We start from the raw sequence: 18365 nt of genomic DNA, 5'->3' as shown, positions 1-18365 counted from the left end.
AGACCTTCTGAATTTCAAAGCATACTGGAGTGATTCTGAACAAAGAGAAAGCTCTGGTGATTCAGAAGACATCTGAGTATCTTGTAAAATTTCAGATCCATCCTTATGAATGTCATTTATCACAGTTGCATCGACGCACAGACATGCTAATTAAGTAGATGATTACACTCTTCTTTTCCCCCAAGAGAACACATTGCAATTACAGTAGAACAAGAGAAGACAGCCCGCTCCTGACGGCTTCAGGTAATACTAAAGTGTACAATCCAACTTAACCTGGTGACAATCTTAGCCACAGAAAAAAGAATAAAATTTCCTTTTTTTATTTTACTACGGTCACAGACAACAACCTCTTCCTTCTCCATCCTGTACTATGACAGATAACAATGTGGCTGGAAGTTGAGCAGATTGGAGAATTTTGAGCAAACAAGGGTAAAGGAGAGTTTTCACATACAGAGAAATCCTCTCCACAGACCCACCAAAGGAGAACTATATTGATCCTGCTGAATAACTTTGGTCCCCCACTGCCTGAAGGAGGAAACTGTTCTTCACTCATTCCTTCCACAAGTGTATGCTGTATATTGGCAGCACACACCAAGATGGTGTGATGTAGTGGTTAGAGTTCTGGCTCTCTTACTACAGTGTAATATTTAGGAATTAAATATGGATGTGAAACCCAGTTCCATCACTTACAAGGTCTATCTTGGGCAATTTGTTGCTCCTCCTTGAGCTTCTATTTCCTCAACTATGCAAAGGAGATCATAATTCCAACCTCCCAGGGTTTGTGAAAAGGCTTAAAGATACCAACGAAGCTTCTTAGCCAAGCACTTAATAAATGTATCAATTATTGCAACAAAACTGGGTCTCTGACCATCAAAAAGCTGCATCCACAGGAGATAAAAGACATACAGAAAAAATGGGGCTAGGATAATATGAGGTGAGTATTGTCTAACACAGTCATTCTCAAATGTCGCTGCACATTAAAATTACCTGGGGGTTTTTTAAAAGTTTCAATGTCCAGGCCACACCCCAGGACAATAATCTCACACTCTCTTGGAATGGCACTCAGAAATCAGTATACAGTGCATTTTAAATTCCATGGGTGATTCCATTGTGCAGTCATGTTTGAGAACCAAGGATAGGATATATTCAAGGCTCTGTGAAAGTCTGGAAGAAAAGAGATCCAGTCCTTGCTAGAAGGGATGGGAGAACTTAGGGAAGAGTTTGCAGAAGAAATGCCATTTGAAAGTTAGGTGAAATCAAATCAAAGGTAAAGTGAATAGCACAGGTACAGAGGGAGCAATGCAAAGGATATGTCCAGTAACCACAGAAAACATGTCTACTAAATGCTGATTGCTCAACTGTAGAAGAAACATGTAATAGGCACAGACAGGCCCCAAAGCACTATAGGTTTTGGATCAGAGATACATGAAATTATGACCTCAGGTTATAAAAAAGAAAAAAAAAGGACACAAATATGTTTTTGACATGTTTTTGGTAATGAGCTCAGACAAAAAGAGCATGATTCAAATAAAATTCCTCATTCACTAGTACTTTGGTTTGTAGGGATTTAGTTATATTTACACCTAAACTTGAGCTCTAGATGAAAACCTTTTTCAAAACTCACCTCTCAAATGCATTATGCTGAGTTCAAGTTATTAGTCTGAAAAAGCTGTCTACTATATGATTCCACTCCTATGACTTTCTGGAAAAGGCAAAACTATAAGAACAAAAAAACAGATCACTAGTTGCCAGAGCTCGAGGCAGGACTACGAATGCACTACAGAGACGTACAAGGGAATCTGTCTGGAAGGAGGCCACTGTTCTATATTTTGATGGCAGTGGTAATTACTCAAATATATGTGTTTGTCAAAACACAGCACGGTAAAAAGAGTACATTTTACTACATATAAATTATACTTCAATTTTGTTTTTAAAGCAAGAATAAATCTTTTTTTCTTTGCTGGAGGCATTAGAGGCAATACTCACAAGCCCCCATATTACACATTGACCTAGAGCACTACAAAAAAACTCTTGACATCAAAATTTTGCATCCTGTCTTTCCCCATAGCCAGATATAAACTGTTTCGGCATTTCTTGCCAAACTTCTCCATGGAGTCTTCCTAGTGTCAAAGGCAGGAATTCAGATCCTCTTTCTGGGATCACTGTGACTCCAGAAGGCACCTGTCTTCCTTCCTCACAAAATGCCAACTGATGCCACTGGCTGATTTAAGCAATAGCAAGGATGCCCTGCCCCCACAGGGAAGTAGTTCACATCCTGAGACTCAAGACTGCCATTCTCACTCGCTATCCACCATTATACCTGGTGGTAACTTGATGTACAAAACAGATACCATAGATGAAGAGGTCAGACGGAGACTTGATTCCTAGGTGTGTCTAGCCATCGACTGAGACTGTAATTGGGTTTGGAAAGAGCCAGCATTTGACTATAGAGCTAAGCTCATTTGACTATAGAGCTAAGTATAAGTTGCTGTTCACTGCAACTTACACGTCAGGTTGGCCTTCCTGGTTGTTCTCTGACTTATGTAAAAGGAAACTTACCTGTTTGGATGCCTAGCTGGCTGGTTCTGGACGAGGCTGAGAGAAAATCCTGATCCCAGATGGGAGAGTTTTGACTATAAACTTCTTCTTCTAGCATGGACAGAAATCTATACACAAGAGTAATAGCAATAAGATTTAAAAAAAACAAAAAAACAAAAAAACTACTGTAAGGACAACAGCCCTAATAATCTGTGGCAATCACCTTAACATCAGTGTCTCAAACCTTCAATCAGAAATATAATGGAGGATTACAACCGAAATTACAATTTAGTTGGGCAGCCCTGGTATATACAAATACAGAAATGCATTTATACAAATGTTAACTCTTTTGACCCTGCATAGTTTAACACAACATAGGATACAGACACATGAATTACATCAGTAGAAATTCATTAATCTTCCTCAGTGAATCTCAGAGCATGATTTCAGCCCTCCATATGGCTGCATTGTCACTGTCATTACCTTCACAAAAGTTACTAATATTTACTGAGTGCTTACTTTGTGCCTGCACTGCTCTAAGAACTTCTTACTGAATCCTCACATCAACTCTATGAGTTATATTTTCTATTTTTATTTGTCACGCACATGTATAGCTCTTACTACATGATAGGCAGTGTTGTAAGTGGTTGATGTATACTAACTCACTTGATCTTTTTAACAACCCTATGAGATAAAATTCATACCCATTTCACAGATGAAGAAAGTAGGGCACAGAGAAGTTAAATAACTGGATCAAATTCCTGCAACTAGTAAATGGCAGGATCAGGATTGGAACCAGTAACTAATCAATTACTACACTAACTTTAAACCAAATGGATCTCAAGTTTTGGCAACCCATAGAAATCATCTGGAAACCTCATTAGAAATACAGATGCTTATCAGAATAGGGCAGGTGATTTTAAAAACCTAAAAATTAAAAGAGAAAAAAAGAAAAAAGAAATACAGATACCTAAGTCCCTCTGAGGCTTACTGAATTTTTTTTCGCCAATAAGTGGGGGAAAAACAGAAATATCTAAAAGCACTAAAAATAGTTCAGAGTGGTGAAGCTATCAGTGGTCTTCTTCATTTCTTCCCCTGGACCAAATTTTCTTCACTTTTAGAGTGAAATATAGATATAAAACTTAAAAAAAAACTTTGTAATTAGGTGAATAGGGAAAGAGGCACATGTTAAAGCCAAGTGGGAAAAAAGGCAGCACATATGAAGAATACAAAGAAAAGAATGTAAGCCCTGAAAATGCATCTGAGAATTGCAGAGACCTCCCTGGGTGCTGGGAATCCAGTCCCAGCTCTAACTCTGAAACAGTGCCCAAGACTCAAATAATACCTCAGGTTTCAACATGTGTGGTTCTGCTGCCAAAACTGTAGGTATAAATCTCCAATAGCCTTACATGTTGTCATATTTGGTGGAAAGGGATTTAAAAGGAGAAGTGGGTGGTAGTTTTACCCCACCACTAGTAATAGAGAAGAAAAGAAGGCAGCATGGATGTTTTAGCTCTCAGCATAAGCATGCCAGAACTATGGGCTGAGGGAACAAAACACACTATAATTAGCAAATATCTGCAAGAAGCAAAATGAATTTGTTATGGGAAAAATGTTATTATGCAAAGTAACTAAAATTTCTCTTTAAATACCATAACAGGTGTTGGGAAGGGAGGAATCTTCTTTGTCCCTTGACTCAGAGACAGAATGACAGCTATCACCTGAAAACATAAAATGCTGCTTATATAGCAATTGTAATAGATACATAAGTAAGAAAACTGCTTTAGTCTCTATGGAAAGGAGCTTACGTCAGTTAAAAGACACTGAAATACATGAGTGTGCCCTAATTTCATAACCCGTTTTGGGAGCAACATCCAAACTGCAGTTTAAGTGCTTCAGAATCTCCCTCCACAGAGGACAACAAAATGTTCATGTCATGACTTAGTCTCATGTACTGGTTCTCTAAAGAAAATTTTGACAATCGGGTTGCTGAAATATATGTGCAAATATTAGGTGTTCCGCCAAAGCCCATCAGAATTACTCATGACATCTATCTAAGGTTTAGGATTTGGGTTAAAATGCCATGGAATCTTCAGTCAATTTCTCTCAGAAAACCATTTTTTTTGTTGTTGTTTTGTTGTTTTTGTTGTTTTGTTGTTTTTGTTGTTGTTTTGAACCTTATTGTTATGAATTAAAACTCTATCTTTAGTGAGACAAAAATTCTGTAATCTAATAATACTATCTGAATAATAAAAATCTAGTTTCTCAAACAAAACAGGGTTTCACAATCTTTCATCAAAGAATACTTCCTCTCAAATTCTATTCTCTACATCAGCAGTTCAGAATGGTGTGGGAAAGGAAGGCTATATCATACCTAGCCAGCCTTTTCAAATTACGCCTTTTACCTTCCTGACCAAATGCTGATCTAGGCAGAATGACAACCACAAAATGAACTGTCTCATTCATTTCTCGCTGTTATTGCTCCATGAGAAGTCATCAACTGCACCCTTGGCCTATCTCACCAGCATCCAACCTCTTAGCTTAAATTTTTGGTTCTCAGTATGAAAAATGCATTTCCAAGGCCAGTGGTGCAGCACCGCAACTTTCTATTGCTTTGAAGCATTTCCTTCCCTTTAAAATATTTAAATGATTATTTATGCCTCGGAGCTCTGTCAGGTGCAAGAAGCAAGAAGCACCAAAGTATGCATATTCTACAAGAAATTCAGTATAGAGGTTCAAAGGTCATGCTGAAGGAGGTCTCTATTCCTCTTCATCCCTGCTTTTGCAGTCTAGTTTCCAAAGAGTGGGGGCAAGTCTACTATAGCTGAGGCAGGGATGGTTCACCAGTGCTTAGAAAAAGTTGGAGAAATTGAATGGGGAAAAAAAAAGCCACTTGACTACTTTTGCACCATTTCTGAGTGGCTGGAAAATGTACCTAAACATTCTCCCTCATCTTTCTAGAGCTTCCTGGCCACTGAATATACAAAAGAAAGCACTGCCCCATTCTATAAGAGTCAGAGACAATGACTCAGGTAGGATGAGGAGGGGATAAGGGAGCAATGACGGCAGTCAACTCAAAGTCAAGCTAATAAATGGACTGGAAAATACCCAAGAAGATTCACAAAGGGAACTGAGGGTCTTTTCTCCCTCCTCCTTGGAATGCTTTTTCTTTTTTTTCTTTTTATTTTTCTTTTTCTTTTTTAGACGGAGTCTCGCTCTATCGCCCAGGCTGGAGTGCAGTGGCCAGATCTCAGCTCACTGCAAGCTCCGCCTCCCGGGTTCACGCCATTCTCCTGCCTCAGCCTCCCAAGTAGCTGGGACTACAGGCGTCCGCCACCTCGCCTGGCTAGTTTTTTGTATTTTTTTTAGTAGAGACAGGGTTTCACCGTGTTAGCCAGGATGGTCTCGATCTCCTGACCTCATGATCCGCCCGTCTCGGCCTCCCAAAGTGCTGGGATTACAGACTTGAGCCACCGCCCCCAGCCTGGAATGCTTTTTCTATCATTCCTGATCTTGTTATTTATGCAGGCGTTGGCATTGTATTTAGCAACCTCAAGCTCTGGGATCAAACAAAGACCAGCAAAAACTCTCCCTTACTTTGGGAAATGGGTGAGGATTAGAGTTCGTTTTTCAAGAGGCAGTTTATCTTTTTCCTGTCTTGCTTGTTCCAGGAGTTGTCGCCTCATAACGGTGAAGACCGAGCGAAGCAATGTTCTCCCAAACACCTGTGTGGTTTCGTAGCGAGGTAGACTGTCACAGAACTGTGGCACGTTGCAGTAACACAGCCACCTGCGACAAGAGAAGTCAAGCACCATCAATATCCTGTAAACCCCCAGGACATCAGAAATATCCAATTATGTTTATCTCGTACTATTAACCATAGCAGAAAAAAAACTAGGCCTGCAATAACAAGCAACAATATCCCTACCAGCTAGTGAAACTTAGGAATTAGCTTGCCTTTACACCACCATTTGGTCTAATTCTGTTAAAATCAACTCATTCTGCAGCATCACATAGTGAGTCCTGGAGTCAAACAGCCCCTGGGATCAAATTCCTGCTGTGCCACTTAACTAGCTGCATAACTTTGAAAATTTAATTATGCTATTTAGCCTCTCTTTCCTTACCTGTAAAATGGGGACAACAATAACACCTACCTCATTGGGTTCTTGTGAGCATTAAATGAAATACTGTATATAAAAGGCATAGTATAACTGGAGTTACTGGCACACTAATGGTAGTTTAAATAAAAGAACAAATTAAAGGAGAAGCTGAGGAAGTCTCTTCTGTGAAAGAATCAGAATTAACCACCTAGTCCTCTGAGGAAAATGTTAAAATTTATTTAAAAAGCCTACACAGCACTTATCGGAGGTTTGGTGGGAAGACAACGATCTCCAGTACTGTTTAAAACTCAGTCAAAAATGTAGGAAGTATTAAGCTTCTACCATCTGTCACCTAGGTACATTTTTCTCAGACTCAAAGTCAAAAATGCACCTCAGCATCACTGCACCATGCTGGAGGAGGACCAGACCAGAGGGAAGCCAGGAGTTTTCTTGAGATCTGACCACAGTTCCAGGGTACACTGACAACAGAGGTCATCTAATTTAGAAAGTGCATTCGGCCAACATACAGTGGAGAGTAAAAGTCTATTCAAAAATAAACCTCTTTCTTTTTCTCTTTTTTTTTTTGAGACAGGGTCTCACTGTGTCACTCAGGCTGGAGTGCAGTGGTACAATCTCAGCTCACTGCAACCTCCACCTCCTGGGCTCAAGTGACCCTCCTACCTCAGCCTGCCGAACAGCTGGGACCACAGGCATGCACCACCACACATGGCTAATTTTTTTGTATTTTTTGTAAAGACGGGGTTTCACCATGTTGCCCAGGCTTGTCTCGAACTGCTGGACTAAAGAGATCCACCCACCTCGGCTTCCCAAAGTGCTGGGATTATAGGCATGAGCTACCACACTCAGCCAACCGTAATTTTTTTGTTTTTTTTTTTTTTAATCTCCTAGAAGTGGAAGATGTGAATTTCCCAGGACCCAGCAACATAAATGTAACAGTGGTAGCCATGGAGGGTGGCACCAAACGAGGAAAAGGTCAAAAAGCGTTATTCCACAGATTCTTATTCCTCGAAAGCAGACCCAAATCACCCTCTTCTAGGAAAGGACTGCCTTCCAAAAATCGAATCTCTCCTCTCTATGTGCTTTCCTGTTCTCCTTTAAAACGGGAGACAGCTCTTTAATGTGCCCAAGCTGCTACAAAAAGCTCCCGATGAACTTTGAGCCCTTTAATGAAGAGAGGAATAATATTATTCATGCTCCTGACATTTTTTTAAAAATCTTATTCTGTATTATAAAATGTTTCGCCTGTATGTGTGCTGGTGGCGGAAATGGTGGTGGCTGTCGCAGTGGTTCCAACACCTTTGGAGAAAATGCTTTCATTAGTCTTAGTTCGTCTGCCTAGATTCAAAAATAACCTAAAACTTCCACTACTATTTCTGTTCCTTCCCTCAACTTTTTTCCTTTAATAATTTACACCCCAAATGTCGTTTATGTTTACAATACTGAAATGGGTACCTCAAGTGTTAATGTTGTCTCTTGTCTGAAAGAATGATCTTGGTAGCAGAAAAAAACTAGAAAGTACATTTATTTTGTAATTCATAAGGTGCTTCATATAGAAATTCATTGCTTTCAAAGCCAATTCTTTGCTAGATGTTAGTCTGTGGGCACTTAATTAAGTTAAAAGAATGGGCTGGCTAGGCACGGCATGGTGGCTTACACCAGTCATCCCAGTGCTTTGGAAGGCCCAAGCAGGAAGACTGCTTGAACCCAGGAGTTTGAGACCAGCCTAGGCAACATAGTAAGATGCCCATCTCTACAGTAAGTTTAAAAATTAGCCAGGTGTATTGGCACATGCCTATAGTCCTAGCTACTTGGGAAGCTGAGGAGGTAGGATTGCTTGAACCTAGGAGTTCTAGGCTGCAGTGAGCTATGATTGTGCCACCGCAATGCAGCCTGGGTGACAGTAACAGAAGGAGACACTGACATGCTATCTATCTATCTATCTATCTATCTATCTGGAGCTGAGGGGAAGTCAGATCCCAAATAACTAGTAATGAAACTACAAATGTAGAGTTAAACAGTCACAAATCTTCATAATCAGAAGTTCAATGTCGTGAGACTTAGGCAATCACAAGACTATCTGTAAGACTTAATATGGTCATGTCTTTCATGTCTTGCTTAACAATGGGAATACATTCTCAGAAATGAGTCAGGTGATTTTATCACTGTGCAAACACTGGAGAGTGTTCCTACGCAAACCTAGATGGTATAACCTACTACACACTTGGCACCTAGGCTCTATGGCAGAGGTCCCCAACTTTTTTGGCACCAGGGATTAGTTTCATGAGACAATTTTTCCATGGCTACGGGGTAGAAGGGATGGTTTCCAGGTGAAACTGTTCCACCTCAGATCATCAGGCCTTAGACTCTCAGCAGGAATGCGTAACCTAGGTCCCTCACACACACAGTTCACAATAGGGTTCATGCTCCTATGAGAATCTAACGCCGCCACTGATCTAACAGGAGGGGAGCTCAGGCTATAATGCTCACTCGCCCACTACTTGCTTCCTGCTGTGAGGCCCGGTGCCTAATGAGCCACAGACCCATGGTGGACCATGGCCCACGTGTTGGGGACCCCTGCTCTATGGCATAGTCTATTGCTCTTAGGCTGCAAACCTGTACAGCATGTTACTGTACTGAATACTACAAGCAACTGTAACATAATGGTAAGTATTTGTATATCTAAATATACCTAAACATAGAAAAGTACAGCAAAATTTTGGTATAATCTCAAAGGACGACTGTCATTATATATGGTCCATTGCTGACTAACACGTTATTATGCAGAACATGACTAAATTTTAAAAATAACAAAATATGTCCAATCTTCTGCAATGAAAGGTTTAAAGATTTATTGTCCAATAAAGCTTTCACTGATGATGGGGATGATTCTATGTCTCTGCTATTCAACACAGTAGCCACCAGCCACTGGTAACTATTGAGCACTGGAAATGTGGCTAGTATGACCTAGAAGTTTAACTTTTAATTTCATTTAATCAATTTCAATTTTACTTTTAAGTGGAAACAGTGTAAAATGTTTTCCCATTAAACATAACTTGATTGTTCTAGTAGGACTCCATTTAGTTTTAATTGTTTAAAATTTAGCTACTGAATTAAGATGTGTGAATACACACTGGATTTGGCCGGATGCAGTGGCTCACACCTGTAATCCCAGGACTTTGGGAAGTTGAGGCAGGTGGATTACCTGAGGTCAAGAGTTTAAGACCAGCCTGGGGAACATGATGAAACCCCATCTCTACTAAAAATATAAGTATTAGCCAGGCATGGTGGCAGGCACCTGTAGTCCCAGCTACTCGGGAGGCTGAGGCAAGAGAATCATTTGAACCTGGGAGGCGAAGGTTGCAGTGAGCCGAGATCATACCGCTGCACTCCAGTCTGGGAATCACAGCAACACTCCATCTCAAAAAAAAAAAAAAAAAAAAGGAAAAAGCAAAATGAACACTGGATTTGGAGGTTTGAAGGACTCAGTACCAAAAAAGTAAATATACATCCTTAATAATTTTTCACAATGGTTACATAGTGGAAATTACATTTTTGTGGGTTTTTTGTTTTTGTGGTTTGTTTTGTTTTGTTTTTGAGACAGGGTATTGTTCTGTGCCCCAGGCTGGAGTGCAATGGCATGATCTCAACTCACTGCAACCTCCACCTCCCCATTCAAGCTACTCTCCTGTCCCAGCCTCCTGAGTAGCTGGGATTACAGGTGTCCGCCACCATGCCTGGCTAATTTTTGTATTTTTAGTAGAGACAGGGTTTCACCATGTTGGCCAGGTCTTGAACTCCTGACCTCAAGCAATCCACCCGCCTTGGCCTCCCAAAGTGCTAGGATTACTGGCGTGAGCCACCATGCCCAGCCGAAATGATATTGTTGATATATTGGGTAAAAAATATATATATTATTGGCCAGGTGTGGTGGCTCATGCCTGTAATCCCAGCACTCTGGGAGATCAAGACGGGCAGATTATTTAAGGTCAGGGGTTCGAGATCGGCCTGGCCAACATGGTCAAACACTGTCTCTACTAAAAATACAAAAATGAGCCAGGTGTGGTGACGCATGCCTTTAATCCCAGCTACTCGGGAGGCAGAGGCAAGGGAATGACTTGAACCCAGGAGGTGGAAGTTGCAGTGAATCAAGATTGAGCCACTGCACCCCAGCCTGGGCGACACTGCAAGACTCCATCTCAAAAAAAAAAAAAAGATATATATATAAAATTCAAAATAATTTATTTTATCTATTCATTTTATACATAGCTACTAGAAAATTTTAAATTATATATCTGGCTTGCATTTTTGGTTCATATTATATATCTATTGGACAGTGCTGATTTGGAGTCTAAAGAGCATTTCCATCTGAGGAGAGATCTGCAGACGTCTAAGGCTCTATGACTGACATTAGTTCTCCTACAAAGATGATAGGTTATAAATATTATCATAAAATCCTAAAAAGTTATCCAAAAGTGCTTTAACAGGTTATTCAATCTTCCCAGGGTAGAAGAAGACAGCATAGATTGTTATTAGCTAGTAAAAATTTTCAAATAATGTGTTTTCATTCATTTCCTCAAAGTCATTTTATAGGCCTCAATTTATACTTTTCAACTTTTTCTTAACTTCCAAGATTAATCTTATTTTGTAATCTGTAAAGTTCACAGTAGATTAAGACAATGAGGCCAAGTCAATGTGTGTGTGTGTGTGTGTGTGTGTGTGTGCGCGCGCGTAAGAGACAGAAAGAATGAGTGTGTGTGTGTGTGTGTGTGTGTACTTCTAGTGTTGTTTTAATACATTGATTGATATTATTGCACATAGTGAGACAGAAAGAAGGAAATGGATGCGCATGGGCACATGCATTCCTCCAAAGAAGTAACTGTAGGAAAAGATTTTACCTACATGACTGATTTCAGGTCTACTAAAAAGAAGCAAAATGATAGTTATTCATTTTTGTATGTCTAATAAGGATGGTATTTGCATGCTATTTTCTGACTGTTCAAATAACTCCCAGATTTTTCACATCATCATGATGATTTGTAACTTCTGTGAACAGAATTTAAAAATGTGAACACAGAAGACCAACTCATTCTACTGACTTGCTGAACTGAAAATCCTGTGGCTTTCAGGAATAAACTGACCTGCCCTAGTTCACAGGGACTGAGGCCCAGTTACTACTGAAGTCCAGACTAGAAGTCAGATCTCCTGTTTCCTAGTGTTCTTTTCATGCTTCCTGATAAATTCTGTTCCAGATTTACATGTCTAATAATGAATGCTCAGTACACATGGCAATAGGCTATACATCATAGAAGAATGGCTGAATGGCTGAATAAAACTGTTTCCCAAAACCAACAAGTTACTTTCAGCTAACTTGCTATGTATTCTTTTTCTTCTTCTCTTTTTTTTTTTTTTTTTTTTTCAGACAGGGTTGTGCTCTGTCGCCCAGGCTGGAGTGCAGTGGTAGGATCATGGACGGCTCCATGCAGCTTTGACCTCCTGGGCTCAAGCAATCCTCCCACCTCAACCTCCAGTGTAGCTGGGACCACAGGCACATGCCACCACACCCAGATAGTTCATTAATTTTTCTTGTAGAGATGAAGTCTCATCCTGTTGCCCAGGCTGGGCTCAAACTCCTGGGCTCAAGCGATCCTCCCGCCTCAGCCTCCCAAAGTTGCTGGGATTACAAGCATGAGCTACTGCACCCAGTCGCTCTGTATACTTGTGAAACATCTCCTCAGTGTAGGTGTAAGCTTTAACTTTCAAAAGTTCTACACAATTCAAAATCTAAGACTAATTACTTGCCACTTTCCTTCAGCAGACTGTTGGTGAGTTGTATTTTAAGAAGCCATAATCCTCTGACTTTCTTTTCAGGTTATTTCTTCATGGAATTATAATAGTGTACTATCATCAAATTCAGGAACTTCAAAATATTTGCCCACATTTTTTTCTATAACCACAGTGCTTCTGGAAGTATATATTAGGTACAGTTAACATACACTTATGTAACAATATTTAGGCTGAGTGTGGTGGCTCACGCCTTTAATCCCAGCGCTTGAGGAGGATGAGGTAGGCAGATCACCTGAGGTCAGGAGTTTGAGACCAGCCTGGCCAACACGGTGAAACCCCATCTTTACTAAAAATACAAAAATTATCCAGGCATGGTGGCACGCACTTGTAATCCCAGCTACTCTGGAGGCCAAGGCAGGAAAATCGCCTGAACCCAGAAGGCGGAGGTGGCAGTGAGCCGAGGTCACACCACTGCACTCCAGCCTAGACAACACAGCGAGACTCCATCTCAAAAAAAAAAAAAAAAAAAGGAATATTTATATTTTCTTTTATTCAGAACAGAGAAGTAAGTTAAGCAGTACTACTGTCCAGTTTGCTTTTAATTTTCATGGAATAAATATTTACAAGTTAGCTCTGTAATGAACACAATCATTTTCTAAGTCCAGTCTTTTCCACAAAGAATCCTGTTTAACTTCATTTTCAGACTGATGAACTGCAAACATTTTCGGCACATCTTTGTTCTAATATTTACAGTAACTGCCCTAAGTTATAAGCTGAACCAGCGTTATAGGTCCTGAGGTTCTCTTACAGTAACATCAAGATAAAGCCTGCTGGTGCCTGCAGCCAGTAATATTACCCATTTTTGAGAAGATCCGTATCAGTGAGACATCATGCTGTGGTGGTATGTGGTTTTTTTAATTCTCCATGTGGTCATGGCAGTGAGGTTTTACTCTGAATATTGATTCTCCTAATTTTCACAGGTCGTTCCTCTCTACTTCCCTTTCCTCATCAACATGACGTGATGGTGGGGACGCGGAGGAGGCTGGTGTCATCTACCTTCATTTCCTTATTTATTATTAATAGGGGTTCTTGGTCTACATTTCACCTAGAAATCAGCAGGTTTCAGACCTCATCAGGGCATATTCATTTCAGTTTCTCTCAGCAAGTTTCTCTTTTCCATTGTCTGACTCCACTCTTTGCCTTCAGCTGTTGGCTTAGGATGCTGGGCTATAAAGGACTCTTTTGCCGTTTTTCTATTCCCTGCTATCTTAATTTCTAAAGTGATATTCAAATAATTACACACTCACTCAATTATATATTTAAGGCTTTGGCTTAATAGCTCCACATTGGCAGTGACTGAGTTTTAGAGAACAATGTGCATGGGAGGAAAATGATGATGAGCATCTTCCTGGCACCTGTTCTATGTGTCAGAAACTACATACAAACCACCCATGGAATACACAAAACTCATGACACTTGGACAGAGAAAGAAATCAAAGGTCTCTTTAGACCAGAGACTGGTCTAAAGCTCACATAACAAGGGAGAGATGGACCCACACCATTCAAACCCAGCACTCATCCAAACCAATTTCCATTTTTACTACTTCTTAAGTATTTGTAAGTGCCACCAACTTCTTAGTAATTCTCAAAGACTACCTTGCATTTTTCTTCTGTTTTCTAAAATATCATAGCTGGGCACAGTGACTCACACATGCAACCCCAGCACTTTGGAAGGCCAAGATGGGAGGATTGCTTGAGGTCAGGAGTTTGAGACCAGCCTGGGCAACATAGTGAGACCCCATCTCTATAAAAAATAAATAAATAGCCAGGCATGGTGGCATGTGCCTGTAGTCCCAGCTACTCAGGAGGCTGAGATATATGAATTGCTTGAGTCTAGGAGGTTGAGGCTACAGTGAGCTATGATCATGCCACTGCACTCCAGCCTGGGATACAGAATGAGACACCATCTCTAGAAAAAATAAAAAGAAAAAGAAAACAAAATATAGTAATGTCTCCCAAGCTGCTTCACAATTAATTCTCCTTTTTCTTGATGAAACAATTACTTTCTCTGTTAAAAGTGGCAAATGCATTCAGGGCCTTGGCTTTGACAAATATTTAGCTTTGTCAATTGTTCACAGGTGGGATTAAAAAATATATATTTTTGAGACATTTATCGTCTCAACTCTTATTATAAACAAGAGTTTCAATAATATAGGACTATTGTTAATGTAAAATCCTAAAATGAAAGACATAGAAATAAAGATATAATTTAAAAACTTATTTTGAAGAAATCTGCAATTCCTATAAATATCAATTATTAAGGAGAAAATACTTTGTAACTGAAATTGCATATATTGTAAAAGTAAAGAGAAAGAGAGGAAATCGGGTGTGCTACACATGAAATTAGGAGGTCAGTGACAGAGAGGAAAGCTTATTTTAAATTATACCATTCTTCCATGTTATCTGCTGTTACAGAAAATAACCTGGACACAAGTGGTCTTGACAGGCTATCAAAAGATACTACTGCCCACTTTAAATCAGGAAAAAAATATGCACTAAAGCTCTCTAATATCCCCTGATGGAAGTTTGATGTGCCTCTGAAATATAAACAGAGAAAAGTTATAAAAAAGTTGAAAAGAATAGATGACCCAAGTCACATTCCTACAAATGAAAATAAATGTAGGTCATTATATTTTGTATGGTACAAGTTTAAGATTTGTAAAACCAATTCTATTATTCTGCAAGAAATAAGCAATAAAAATAAATTTCCACTTTAGAAGAAAATATATGTTCAATCCAAGACTATTTGCAGAGTTTGAATATCCAGCAATAGAGAAATGGTTAGGTAAATTAGGGTAAATCAACTCAATGGACTATAATGTAACCTGTGAAATGTTTGATATGATGTTAAGTGAAGAGACAAAGGCTACAAAATTCTACATTTTCTTTCATTATAACTAATATAAAATGTTATTTAAAGGGACAAAACCTGGAAGCTAATATGTATAATGGTATCAGTTCCATCACAGTTCTGGATCTAAGCTAATCTTCCCTTTAAAAGAAAAAAAATATTTTTTGAGACAGAGTCTTGCTCTGTTGCCCAGGCTGCAGTGTAGGAGCACACAACCTCAGCTCACTGCAAACTCTGCCTCCTGGGTTCAAGTGATTCTCTTGCCTCAGCCTCCCAAGTAGCTGGGATTACAGTCATGTGACACCATGCCCAGCTAATTTTTGTATTTTTAGTAGAGATGGGATTTCACCATATTGACCAGGCTGGTCTTGAACTCTTGACCCAAGTGATCTACCCACTTTGGCCTCTCAAAGTGCTAGGATTATAGGCGTGAGCCACCATGCCCAGCCTAAAAAAAATTGTTTAACTTCATTATATGGTCATTGCATTTTTTGAGTGAGGGCTCTAATTAATTTCAGAGTTATAGTGTAGCTATCTAGTCAGCAATATTCAATAGATAAATGATACAAGCCACATATGGATTTTAAATTTTCTAGTAGCCACAATGGAATGGTAAAAACAGGTAAAATTAACTTTAATATATTTTATTTAATCCAATATATCCAATGTACTATAAGTAGCCACAATGGAATGGTAAAAACAGGTAAAATTAACTTTAATATATTTTATTTAATCCAATATATCCAATGTACTATAAGTAGCCACAATGGAATGGTAAAAACAGGTAAAATTAACTTTAATATATTTTATTTAATCCAATATATCCAATGTACTATCATTTCTACAAGTAATCAATATTTTAAAACTATTAATGAGAAAGTTTAAACTCTTGTTTGGTACAATCATAGAAATCTCAATTCAAGCTAGCCACATTTTCAAGTGCTCATACGGCAAGTGGCTATCATACTGGGTATAGATGATTTACATGCCTCACCCCCAACATATTATGACAGTAATGAAAAGTAGGAGTTTGTAAGTTAAATTATAAAGACACTATCTCTGAATTAGATGGAGTCATAATGATAACTAGGCAACCCCCGACTTACAGAGTCAAGTAGAATTTTATGTCTGTAACAGGCTTTATGGGGCCAAAGGAAAAGAACTTGCATCCTATTACCTTGTGTAGTTCTCTTTGTATCCAGAAATATCATCGTTGGGAGATCGCAGTCTTCGTTGAGATGGTGCCTCCAGATGCCAATAGTTGATGCGGTTTAGGAACATTTTTGCCAACTCAACTATTGTTTGCCTTTCTTTGGCTGGCAGGTGACTAAATTTGTACTGTACAAAGTTATTCACACCCTTAAAAAGAGGGAAGGCAATTTCTTCATGCAGCTAAGCAATCATACTAATTCTGAACACCCACACAGCCAGCACGACTGGTGGTTATTAGCAAAAGAACAGACATGTCTCTATTCACAAAAATCTCTTCCTTTTCCCTAAAAGAAAATAGCAATCCTCAGTGGGAATCTTGCCTCAGATCACAGTGGATGAAAAGTGACAAGACAGAGAGGTTGTGAGTTATGACTTTACGCCTGCTGAAATCCTGAAGCATTAAGGAGAAAATCAAAACCATGAACTGAAAAGGTCAAAACCCTGAATCAAGAAAACATGACTGTTGTGCAGAATAATTATTGCTTCACTATCAGTAGAGTAGCCCACATATAATGCAGTTCTTAGATAAATATTGTTTTGACAGTACAAAAATGCTAATCAAAAGGCTGCTATCATGCCTGCCACTGAACTAAACAACTAAAATTTAAACTCTTTACCATCATTTGTTTGAAGTCAATAAGCTTACCAAAATATATATATCATTCAGAATTATGGGCTTTTTAAAAAACTGTTAATTTAATCTTTCTACAGAATATTCCATCTCATCTAATTTCAAATAAAAGAGCAATGAATTCTTTATTTTAATAGAGTTTGGAGGCAAAATAAAATTTACTGAAAACTGACTGATAAAAATGCATTTATTTTTAAGGACTCTGGTATCATGACTTCAGTAGTCATTCTCATCAAAAAATTCAGTCCAGAGTGTTTTTGTTTAGCCAAACAATGAAAGGCTAAAAAAGTGATGCTAATGAAAGATACTGACAACACCTAACAGAAAAACTCTTTACATTTTAACACATTCCCTGAGTAAAACGGCTTCTTTCCAGGAATCATAATGTAGCAGGAAGTCCATTTCTGGGTACAAAATCTTATTTCTTTTTTGCTTTTTTTGCTTGACTTACAATGTTTTTCACATTGCTACTAAATTCCTTCACCTCAATAGGCTTCCTCAGACAGTGCCAAGCAAATGGACAAAGACTTCATTTTAAAGCATCAACAACAAGAAAAAGCACATTTCATGTGTTCTTACAAACTACATGTTCTACTTAATTTTTTCTTCCCCACACACACAGTAAACTCTGAGTATATAACAACCCAAAAAGGCAAAAGCTAGATCATGTATTAAATTAGGTATACACCTCTGATCCAAAGCCTCCAGGACAATTTCCACAGACTGGTAAACACCTCTAACCTTGGTATAGAGGAGGGAAGCCATAGACAGATATGTAAAAGGAGGATTAAAAGATTTCTTCAGCCTTAAGCCAATAAAAAGAGGACTTCTTAAAATCTTTTTACCTGTTCAATGCTAGGTTTTTCAAATGGGGGTTTCTTTTCCAAAGAGCCTTCAACCACAGGTTTTCCTCTTTGTAAAATAGACTTTCTCAAGAGCTGCAAAGAAACCATTAAAAAAAAACTGAATTGCTATGTCTGTCTCTCTCTCCTCTCTCTTCTGTCTCTCTCTCTCTCTCTCTCTCTCTCTCTCTCACACACACACACACACACACACACACACACACACACCCTCTCACACACACACACAGCCTTTAAAGGAAGTTACCATATTCTATTTATCTTGACTATATATAAACAAATCCTTAAGTCAATAAAATGGGCAACGA

The 18365-nt window shown here is 38.9% G+C and overlaps 1 protein-coding gene across 1 annotated transcript in view; it reads right to left on the bottom strand.

Annotated features, from left to right (window-relative positions):
* KAT2B (K(lysine) acetyltransferase 2B) overlaps window positions 1–18365 on the bottom strand; it is a 126740-nt gene that overhangs the window by 41640 nt on the left and 66735 nt on the right. The window contains exons 6-9 of the mRNA XM_011933775.1: window positions 18043–18135; window positions 16532–16713; window positions 6136–6327; window positions 2560–2666 (exon numbers count right to left, since the gene is read on the bottom strand). Of these exons, the coding sequence (XP_011789165.1) occupies window positions 2560–2666; window positions 6136–6327; window positions 16532–16713; window positions 18043–18135 (574 nt within the window). The remainder of the gene's footprint in view (window positions 1–2559; window positions 2667–6135; window positions 6328–16531; window positions 16714–18042; window positions 18136–18365) is intronic.

The sequence above is a fragment of the Colobus angolensis genome, unplaced genomic scaffold (genome assembly GCF_000951035.1).
Source record: "Colobus angolensis palliatus isolate OR3802 unplaced genomic scaffold, Cang.pa_1.0 Scaffold129, whole genome shotgun sequence".
NCBI classification, from domain to species: domain Eukaryota; kingdom Metazoa; phylum Chordata; class Mammalia; order Primates; family Cercopithecidae; genus Colobus; species Colobus angolensis.
The sequence above is the reverse complement of the archived record's forward strand: the minus strand, read 5'-3'. Positions and strand labels throughout refer to the sequence as shown.